General features: G+C 46.4%; 1 protein-coding gene across 3 annotated transcripts in view; it reads right to left on the bottom strand.

Annotated features, from left to right (window-relative positions):
• Positions 1 to 10,638: 10,638 nt before the first annotated feature.
• Positions 10,639 to 11,843, bottom strand: part of LOC134943561 (CD63 antigen-like) — a 260,601-nt gene continuing 259,396 nt past the window's right edge. For all 3 annotated transcript variants that reach the window (XM_063932333.1, XM_063932335.1, XM_063932334.1), the window contains 2 exons: positions 11,472 to 11,555; positions 10,639 to 10,842 (listed from right to left, as the gene is read on the bottom strand). In XM_063932333.1, coding sequence (XP_063788403.1) covers positions 10,777 to 10,842; positions 11,472 to 11,555 — 150 coding nt within the window. In that variant the 3' untranslated portion in view covers positions 10,639 to 10,776. The remainder of the gene's footprint in view (positions 10,843 to 11,471; positions 11,556 to 11,843) is intronic.

The raw sequence follows: 11,843 nt of genomic DNA, 5'->3' as shown, positions 1-11,843 counted from the left end.
CAAAGACTTGTCACGTCTGGGAAAGCTTCCCGATGACGACTGAATTTTTTCCCGGCTGGATATCGCGGCAGCAGAGGAACTCTATTTCACCGTCATTTACCTCCGGAACGAAGACTGCTAACATAGCGGTTACCAGACTTCCCACTCAACTGCAAACTGTGCATCTTCTGCCATTGCTGCTTTGCTCCTTGTTCCGCCATAGCGGCTTACTTACGCCACTGCTGACAAGTCGGCTGGCAGAACTAACACAGGCAGAACACGAAGAATACGTTCGTCGAAAATAGCTCTTAATTCAAGAAAGCTTATAACAGACAAGCTTCCCAACATGACCTTATCCTCCGGAAATACGTCCCTTGCAAAGGACTGCTCCCCAGCTTCGGAGATCTGTATGCACGGACACCAGGATCTAAACCTGGATCCCGAACCTTCATTCCTCTAGAAGGAGAGAACCGAGCAGACACCACAGGAGCGATGTCCTGGCCGTTAGGATTATATTCCGGTGCACGCGCATGTGAGACCCGGATCACACTTCCAACTGGTCTCTTGAACACGACTCTGGTATTAGACCTGCTTACTGAAAAAAAACCCTCTTAGGCCGCACCCATCTGTTTTATTAACAGAACATATTGATGAGGTGTCACCTCAAAGCTGATCCAACTCTGGATCCTCAGACCTCTTTCCACAGGAAAAACAACGAACCTTAACCGGTCAGTATCTGCTCTGAAACCCACTTTCGACCTCTGCATCATTGGGAACAACAGTTAATCCCTGTGCCGAAGAACAGTCAGAGAGAAACAACAATTTGCACCTTGATACAGGGACAATCAGATAATGTCCTGAACCTGACGCACCTTTGTATGGTGTCGCTTACTACCTCCCCTTCCAGAGGGGAACGGCAAGATCTACTAGAAACAACAGTAAGGGAAACAACCGTAACTCAGAATGTCCCCCTGTGGATTCTATAAATAACTCACAGGTCCTAGTCTATTCCTGGACTAACTGAAAATTAGGACGAGTGCTCACCGGAGTGAGGACCAGCCCGATAGACTCAGCGACAAGAGGTGGATGTAGTGGAAACAGAAACAACATCCACTTCTGCGAACCTAACAAGGCTGCAGAACACTTACCTTTTCACCTTCCACTGTCTGCACAGAAAAGGAAAAGAAAAGAACGGTATTGCACCGGTTAAAACGACTGCATCCCACAAAAGAATGCGTCACCCACCGTTGCGAAGGAGGCTAACTCACGAAGTTAGACTTACCAGTGGTATCCGCCGAGATTGACTGACCAGAGGCCACACCAAACAGATGTATACCTCCCACCAGCATCTCCCGGAGACATCCTCCGCATTTTTCCGGTCACACCTCCTGCTGTCACTTGGCAGCCTGCTGTAATGTTATACGGTAGAATAAACATAGGCAAGCCTACCCACTCTGGGTAGGGTAATTTTGTCGGATGCCTACCCGAACACAACACTACCTCAAGTGCATGCAGTGCAAATAAGGTCAAAGTATAGAAATAAAATTTCACTTAGCTGCCTGTGTATGATCCTTTGCGACCGGGCTCTGCGTCGACCAGGAGTTGATTGTCATGATTTTCTCTCCGCGTTGTGAAGAGAAGAATATTCGGACTCCTTGAGAGGATTGAAACCAGTTCGTCATGGCCAATCTAGAGCTTAAGCAATAGAGCGATCAGCACATGATAAGAATACCATTATTTCAGCATTCATGGATATACATTATGTAATACACAATAAAACACATATCCTAACTATGCATATATAACCTATATCTACCAGTGGCGTGCGGTGAGGTCAGTGGCTGGTGAGGCACTACAGCCATAATGTACGCCGCATCCTGCCGATGACCCCTACCACCTCCGACCTAATGCCCGCTGCCACCGCCAATGGCTTACAAACTCGCCACCCATCAACTGACCCAGCCCTCCGACACTAATTTGCATCTCAGTCCGATGCCGCCAATGCCCGCTGCCTGCCTGCTCATCATTCTTGTTGTATATTGTACATTTTTATAGAAAAAAAAATAAAAATAGTGTTTGGGACTGGGAAAGGAGTGGGAGGAGGGCATGAATGCAATTTTTTTGTCCAGGGCTTCCATTAACTTAATGGAGAAGGGTCTGAATGAGTTAAAAAAATTTTTTAAAAAAATGCGTGAGGTCCCCCCGCCTAAGTATAACCAGCCTCGGGCTCTTTGAGCCGGTCCTGGTTGTTTAAATACTGGGGGAAAAATTGGACAGGGTTCCCAGTATTTAGACAACCAGCACCGGGCTCTTAGTCCGGTCCTGGTTCCAAAAATATGGGGAACAAAAGATGTAGGGGTCCCCCGTATTTTTAAAACCAGCACCGGGCTCCACTAGCCAAGGACATAATGCCACAGCCGGGGGACACATTTATGTAGGTCCCTGCAGCCGTGGCATTACCCCCCCAACTAGTCACCCCTGGCCGGGGTTCCCTGGAGGAGTGGGGACCCCTTAAATCAAGGGGTCACCCCCCCCTCCAGGCACCCAAGGGCCAGGGGTGAAGCCCGAGGCTGTCCACAGCACCCCTGGGCGGTGGGTGCCGGGCTGATAGTCATGTGTGTAAAAAAAAGAATATTGTTTTTTGTTGTGGAACTACAAGGCCCAGCAAGCCTCCCCCGCTTGCTGGTACTTGGAGAACCTCAAGTACCAGCATGCAGGGAAATAACGGGCCCGCTGGTACCTGTAGTTCTACAACAACAAAAATACCCAAATAAAAACACAACTCACACACCGTGAAAGTAAAAATTTATTAAAACACACTTACACACTCACACATACTTACCTACATCCCACGCCGGTCACGTCCACTTGTCCAGTAGAATCCAATAGGGGTACCTGTAAAAATGAGAGACAGATTACTTACCTACATCCCACCCCGATCACGTCCACTTGTCCAGTAGAATCCAATAGGGTAGGGGTACCTGTAAAAATGAACATTATACTTACAGAGAGAGAGAGAGAGAGAGTGTGTGTGAGGGCGGGATGCACTAAGCAGTAATATAGCGGTAAAACCTGTTACTGGCCCGATGTCTTTTCCCCGTATGTTCTATAAATCCTCAGCCTACTGCGCTGTCAGTTGCTTCTGCATCTCCTGTTACACGTGACTTCTTCGGCACGGTACCTGCTGTCATAGGTGGCCTATTGTTCCACCACGGGCACCGTATGTACGAACGTACAGGGCCTGTCACCTCCAGGCATATGTGCCATCGTTTAATGATCGGAGGTGATGGGTCCCATACGTTCGTATATACGGTGCCCGCGGTGGACCAATAGGCTACCTATGAGAGCAGGTATCGTGCAGAAGTCACGTGTAACAGGTGCAAGTGACAGCGTGGCAGGTAGGACACACACCCCCCCCCCTACCTGCTGCTGGGTAGAGCCGCACGAGACCCACACACACACCCCTACCTGCTGCTGCACACACACACACACCCCTACCTGCTGCTGCACACACACCCCTTCCCCCCTACCTGCCGCTGCTGGACCCCCCCCCCCCCACACACACACCTGCTGCTGCTGGGCACACACACACACACACACTACCTCTGCTGCTGCTGGACGACCCCCCACCCCTACCGGCTGCTGCTGGACACACACACACACACACACACACACACACTACCTCTGCTGCAGCTGGACACCCCCCCCCCCCCCCCCACACACACACACACAGCTGCTGCTGGACACACACACACACACACACAACCTCTGCTGCTGCTGCCCCCCCCACCCCCCACCCCCTACCTGCTGCTGCTGGACACACACACACAACATGCACAAACACTACCTCTGCTGCTGCTGGACACCGCCCCCCCCCCCCACACACACACACACACACACCTGCTGCTGGACACACACACACACACACACACACACTACCTCTGCTGCTGCTGGACGACACCCCCCCCCCCCCCCCCCCCTCCCTACCTGCTGCTGCTGGACACACACACACAACATACACAAACAGTACCTCTGCTGCTGCTGGGGAGAGCCGCTCCGGTCAGCGGGAGGGTGGAGAAGGGGGAGAGCCGCACATCACGGCGCTTTGGTCAGCAGGAAGACGGAGGAGGTCGGGGGAGAGCCACACTCCCGCCTACCTCCAGCGACACTCACCGCCGGGACCCGCCGCCTCCAGCGCCGCATGTGTGGGATTGGACAGCAGATCCAGCACTGGATCCGCTGTCCAATCACAGGTGCCTCGCTGACATGGGGGTGGTGTCCCTGTCAGCGAGGCACTTGTAAAAGTGCCGCTTCCCCATCTGTTTTGAATGGGCTTTTACAGCCTAGTGCTTGGCCCCGCCCCCCGCTCAGTCCCGTTTCAATGCTGTATGAGAGGCACCTGCTGTCATGCCTCGCAAGCACATTAAACCGCAAAAATTATTAGAATTAATTAAAGAAGATACTTATGACACAGAATATGTGTCATAAGTATCTTCTTTATATTATTTTAATAATTAATCACAGGGGAGGCACTGCCTCCCCTGACTGCACGTCCCTGATATCTACATATATATACATATAGATATAACCTATACGCAAGTGGATTGTCCCGACCTGTCAGGTCTCTAGTGACAGTAATGTATTGCGAATGTGTATGACCATGTACTGACATGCCCCCGATGTGGATCTACCAGGAACGTTATGGTCGACAGAAACTTAGTAAATGTCGACAGCAAGGAAAAGTAAGTGGGCAAAAAATACTAATAACCACGGAACCCCGAGGGGTCTGAGGGAAGCATATAAATACAATTTTGATAACACTCCCCCCACATATACCTATAAATATACATATATATACAGGTACAAGGCAATGACAGCCTGATAATTCTTTACTCAGGAAATACCGTTGATGCAGACAGTGCATCCACAAACAACTGTATCTTCCCTATCGTGTTTACTGTTTTAAGCACACAAACACCAATCTGCTAATACTTAATTTTCCGAATCAAGTATCGCCATGCACCGGCGAAGCCATCAGTTATCCCCACAGCAGCTCGTGACCAAGCCCTCACGCCTTCCGACATATGTCGACTAACCGATAGTGGGTAAACAAACAGGGAAACAGTGAAATTATGTATTACAACAAGGAATATGCGTCCATTATCAAACTTAATGCTATATGACACCCCTATAGCATTAAAATCACTGTGCCACCCCTCCATCTTACTATACAGCAAGTCCTGGCGGGGATCTTGAAGAAAGTGGCACCGACTCCTCTGAGAGGGCTAAGCTCCGCCCCTTCACGGCGCTCTGCAGCCCCTTATCATAAATATACTGGCTGGCCTCGTATATAGTGTAGATACTTTATATACTATCTACAACTGCCGTTCAGGGCGTGCCCCCCCCCCTGCGCCCTGCACCCAGGTAAAACGTTGGTGTGTGGGAGCATCGGCGCGGGACCGCTGGTATGACTGGGGGTATTGCGTGCAGCGCCCTGGAAGCCGGCAGCGGGGGAGAAAGGTTGCGCAGCGCGTTAACACGCGCCGGCGGGGGTCCGGGACACGGAGCCCCCGCCAGCGCCAACATAAAGCCTCTTGTTCCTCTCTATCCCCCGCAACGACAATATGTAATATGCTGCTCAGAGCGCTCCCTCCCCAGCGCCCTGCACCCGTGGGAGCCAGCGGTGGGGGAGAAAAAGGCGCGCAGTGCGCTAACACGCGCTGGCGGGGGTCCGGGACACGGAGCCCCCCGGCAGCGCCAACACAAACCCTTCTGCCCACAAAAAAACAAATATAATTTGCTGCTCAGGGTGCTCCCCTCACCAGCACCATGCACCCGTGGACGGCGGCGGCGGGGGGTCAAGGCGCGTAGCGCGCTCTACCATGCTGGCGGGGGAATGAGACACGGTGCCCGGGCACCGAACACGCTTTCAAAGCCAGTCTAATTAAAAACAACAGTAACCTGCCGCCCAGGGCGCTCCCCCCCCAGCGCCCTGCACCCTGTGAGTGCCGTGGTGTGGGAGCATGGAGCGCAGCGCGACCGCTGTACCTCCGTTACTGATGTCTTCTGCCGTCACTGAAGTCTTCTGTTCTTCACATACTCACCCGGCTTCTTTCTTCTGGCTTCTGTGAGGGGGTGACGGCGTGGCTCCGGGAACAAGCAGCTAGGCGCACCAAGTGATCGAACCCTCTGGAGCTAATGGTGTCCAGTAGCCGAGAAGCAGAGCCTTTAAACTAAGAAGAAGTAGGTCCTGCTTCTCTCCCCTCACTCCCACGATGCAGGGAGCCTGTAGCCAGCAGGTCTACCTGAAAATTACCAGAACAAGAAAAGTAACCCAGACGCACTGTCACAGCTGCCAGTAGGGATTGTCAGTCCCTGGAAAATGTTTTAAAAAGAAAGTATGAACTGGCGCTATATGTTTCTCCAATGATAATAAATGACTGTGGATCAATTTCAATAAAATAACATATAATTTATTACCTAAACATCACATGCTAAAAAAATCAAGAGCATAAAATGCAAATGTGAACATGAAGTTAAGGGCATATATGGAGCTGAGAATAAATTGGTAATGGCTGCTTTTGAGTGTCCATAGAGGATCCCGGACTGAAAACAATATGCAGAGTTCCCTGGGGAAAAGAGATTGAATACAGCTGGTGTTACCCATGACGACGGAGACTTCCAGAGGTTTGAGGATTGCCAGCAAGCAAGCTGTGCCGTTTATGCAGACACTGGGTCTCTCCAATCGGTGCTGTATAAATGAAGTCCCTCAGAGTTCAAATGGTAGATTTTGAAAGTCCATATCTGGATCCGTTTTAAGAATGGTGCACTTGTAGTAAATAGATCCCAAAATTCAGACTGAGCTGTACTTCTGATGAAGCTAGGTGACCGAGCCTAGGGAAACGCGTTAAGTGTTCAAGCTGCTACTACTACAAGTGCACCATTCTTAAAACGGATCCAGATATGAACTTTCAAAATCTACCATTTGAACTCTGAGGGACTTCATTTATACAGCACCGATTGGAGAGACCCAGTGTCTGCATAAACGGCACAGCTTGCTTGCTGGCAATCCTCAAACCTCTGGAAGTCTCCGTCGTCACGGGTAACACCAGCTGTATTCAATCTCTTTTCCCCAGGGAACTCCGCATATTGTTTTCAGTCCGGGATCCTCTATGGACACTCAAAAGCAGCCATTACCAATTTATTCTCAGCTCCATATATGCCCTTAACTTCATGTTCACATTTGCATTTTATGCTCTTGATTTTTTTAGCATGTGATGTTTAGGTAATAAATTATATGTTATTTTATTGAAATTGATCCACAGTCATTTATTATCATTGGAGAAACATATAGCGCCAGTTCATACTTTCTACCTGAAAATATAAAAAACCTAACAAAGTCTTTTAGAGAAACTCAGGAGAGCTTCCCTAGTGTGTGACCCATCACTCCTGGGCACAAAGTCTAACTGAGGGCTGGAGGAGGGGCATAGAGGGAGGAGCCAGTTCACACCTAGTTTAAGTCTTTATAGTGTGCCCAAGCTCCTGCGGATCCGTCTATACCCCATGGTCCTTACGGAGTCCCCAGCATCCTCTAGGATGTATGAGAAATGGGTGATTTTAGGGAAGCAGAAGACATCAACACCTAAAAATCACTATAAATACATATCCATAACTACATATGAATGCATAGATATACATGCATATGTAAAGACACATTTAAAAATGCAAAAAAATACACACAAAAATATACAAAAGATATGGAGAAATAAAACAAATCATAACACAAAAACACAATTTCACAGAGACATCATTAGACTTATATAGAAAAAAATTCCACAATAATCAAACAGTATCAAAACATTTTTTTTTTTTTAATGCAATGCAACTGTTGGGCAAACATTATTCATTGGAGTAAATCCAAAACGTCATAACAGTGAAGGAAATCACGAGAACTATATCTAATGTAAGAACATATTCAAATTTTTTAACTCGTTAAGGGCATTTGGGGACACTGTGTCCAGCTGATATAATAATCCACCTGGCTCCTTTTTTCGAAAGTAGGAGTCCTTTGTGACCCCCATGAACTAAAACCCCATTGTTTATCCAGTTGTATATTAAAGCATTAAGGTGAATGAAACTACTAAGGAGAGTGCAAGGTTCTCAGTATATGTATATTTGAGTAGGTGGTCACAACCCACTGTATCCCAACCTAGGGGTGGGGAGTACGTGAGTGCACCCCTCTCCTGAGAGTGGCGAGTGCTGTGGATTCCCATATGTGTGTACAGAATATCTATCTATCTATATATATATATACACACACAGTAAATATATATATATATATATACACACACACACACACACACACACAGTAAATATATATATATATATATATATATATATATATATATATAGATAGATAGATAGATAGATAGATATGCGAAAGCCCTCAATCACTGACTGACACACTAATTCTCTTACTTCCAGATGTGTTAGGAAGCTGAAATTCAATATAGGTATTCTTCAGGTGGGAAATAGGAAAACAACATACTTAGAATTTTAGTAAACCTCCCCTAAGGGGATGAAAATGGGGTTGACATAATGACATAAGTACGGATGTGTGGCTTGCGTTGCGTGAATGATAATGCCCAAACGGACAATTGGATCAAAATTTAGATTGTACCTCCAGTGTGTAGAATTTAATAAACTACAAAAATGGTCTTGTCACTTTTTACGTATCTGCTACGGGTGCTTCTCAGCTATCGACAAAAACCACGGATTACTTACATTAAGACATCTCAAATTTACATCTCTATAGATTTACCACATTTTTAACACTCAATTATATTTACAACCGTGAAAATCAGAAACCCCTGTGTAGAACAGCTAGTTGTTATATACAACCAAGTCCTTTAAATTTGGACCATGATATATACTCAACAGAGGTGGGGTGGAGCCTAGACTGCAACAATTTAGGATCAGTTCCCAGAAGTGGCCATTGTTTTTTGACAAAACGCTGTACTCTACGGAGCCTAGTGTCACATTTTACTTCGAGTATCATTCTGTCTGTCTCCCCTGTCGCAGACACTGGCTTACAGGCTCCTTCAAACAATCTCCTTGCTCTCATGAGGCAACCGTCCACCACCCTCTTCGTATATCCCCTTGCCAAGAATCTTAAACTTGTTTCTTCCAGTTGCATTTCAGCAACCTCCCATTCAGAGTTGTTTCTCAGCACACGTAGGAACTAGGAAACTGGTAGACTATTTTTCAGCGCATCTGGATGACTTGTGGGAGCCAGGAGTGTGTTGCGATCAGTTAATTTGCAATAGAGGGTATACGCCAAACTACCCTGATTTTTGAAGACTGGAATGTCCCCAAAAATGAATCCGTGCTTCATCAATTGAGGCTGTGAAACTTATCGGGTTCTCTATTTTCACACGAGGAAAGTCGTGTGATGCATATCCAGTGCTGAACCAGTGACCTAAACCTGGGAGGTAACTGATCACTAATGCAAACTTGGGTAGGCGCTACGGACACCCCACTAAATCTGATGAGTGTGAAGATAAAGAGATAAAATAATATACCGAAGCCACAGAGAGCCCACACAAGTATAAGGGAAAGGATATTTATATTTGGAAGCACTTACATTACTAAGGACTGGACATTTGAGAACATTTTTAGAACTGGTTTTGAAGACCCTCAATGAACTGTAGACGGGCCCATTAATACCTCGGAGGGTGCGCACAATTGCAAGTACCTTGTCTGTATACAGGGAGCACTATATGGAGGGGAATGGGAGAGCAGTGTGTATATAAGGGCAGTATATGATGGGGGGTGCAGTGTACATATGGGGTGTGTGTATGTCTGTGTCCCCCAGTGGCCGGCGCTGGCACCACCACCACAGATGTGACTGTATTAAAAAAATCTGCATCTCTCTCTTCACTGTCTCTATCTGCCTCTACCACTCCACTCTCTCCTCAGTCCCTATCTGCCCCAACCCTCAGGCCCTCTATACCCCCCCCAGTATCTATCTGCTTATACCCCACTCTCCAACCCTCCAGTCTATCTGCCCCTACCCCACCCCCCTCTCTCTCCCCAGACCCCTCTCTCTGTATTCAGCAAGTGTGAAACAGTCATGTCAGTATTATTAATATATATAGGAGACTGTAACATCTCCCTGCAGTATAACTTTCACCTAAGAGTCATTTGGTCTGTGTAGTGGCCTCTAGTGGCTTCTGGCGCACATAACAGAGGTGAGGAGCAATCTTAGAATCTTAGCCTTTATTATATAGGATATCTCATATGGACACTCATATGGGACTTTTGGGGTCCAGTGTGATTCGTTACAAGTCATCTTGAGTACCGTCCATAACATTTTCTTTTTAAGGATTCTGTTTCCTGCTAGGAACGGTAATTTAGGAGGGCACCGACGCAAGTACCCATGATTGAGCATGAGTGCTGGCTTTCCACATTATATTGTATAGAATACAGAATCTTACTGGCTGCCTTACCAATTGAATCACACTGAGTTGCAGGACGAGTGACCATACATTGGAGTGTGAGCCCTTAATTAGATAAGGAGGGACCACAGTTGTTGGTTTTCTTTAAAAGGATTCTCTACAGAATAATTTCCTTGTAACCCAATAAGTGAACTATATATCAAACAGTGAAAAATATTTTATTTTGAAGCAAACATCTAACCAGTGAGTAAGCATGAGGTAATGCAATATATACACAACTGACAGAAGCTACTGTACACCAAATAAGTGATATTAAGGACTTGGTGTTCTTCTATTCCTGTCACATAGACACATACTTCTTTTGTAGGATCTTTGCAAGTAAACATGAGAACAGAATGCCAAGTATCTGGGGACAAGACAGAACAGCCACTAGTTAATCAACATGCATTGAGCCACAATGCACACACTAAGAGGTACATTTACTAAGCAGTGATAAGAGCGGAGAAGTGAGCCAGTGGAGAAGTTGCCCCATCAACCAATCAGTAGCTCTGTATAATTTTATAGTATGCAAATTATAGATGTTACTTCAGTGCTGATTGGTTACCATGGGCAACTTCTCCATTGGCTCACTTCTCTGCTCTAATCACTGCTTAGTAAATGTCCCCCTATATCACTATCTTCTATCATGCACAACCCCGGTTTATACACATGAAAGACTGAGTGATTTTAGTACTGAATCGACTCCATCCAGAGGTAGGAAGCTAAATGAAGCCTAATTCTCAACACAAATATTTGCACATTCTTGTGGTTTGGAAATTGCCCCATATTCCATTGCTGCTGTATCAAATGCTCATGCGGTTATTGCAAGAACAAAAATCAGCAAGATGCAACACATGTAATCACTGTAAAACCGATGAAATGATTCAGCCAAGTGCAAACAATCTAGTAATGACTAATACGTATTTAAATAGAATTACCAAATAAATCATACTAAGGCCCAACTTCAATTTTTAAAACTTGCAGAGCAGATATTACCTGCGAGATCCCCAGACCAACACCTGCTGCACCAATTACATTGATGTGTTCCGATATCCACTTCTTCATCTTCACCACACAGCCCTGCAAGAGAAAATCTTAGCAATGTTACATCTTACAGGAATTATACTTTATACTGGATCATCTCAATAACACAGCTCTCTATACATCATACCTTAATAGCAATATACCTTATGTTTGTTTTACCTATTATTAGAATCTAGGATGCCCTTGTAACTCTCACAAAATGGACCATATCCATGCCTCTGAATAGCCATCTCCTAGTTACCACCCAGGAACATTTTCAATATATTTCTCTGTGCGTGCGTCTAAAATCACAACTGCAACTCTGTACAAACACAATTGGAAGGC

This window comes from Pseudophryne corroboree, chromosome 7, assembly GCF_028390025.1.
Source record: "Pseudophryne corroboree isolate aPseCor3 chromosome 7, aPseCor3.hap2, whole genome shotgun sequence".
Classification (NCBI taxonomy): Eukaryota; Metazoa; Chordata; class Amphibia; order Anura; family Myobatrachidae; genus Pseudophryne; species Pseudophryne corroboree.
The sequence above is the reverse complement of the archived record's forward strand: the minus strand, read 5'-3'. Positions and strand labels throughout refer to the sequence as shown.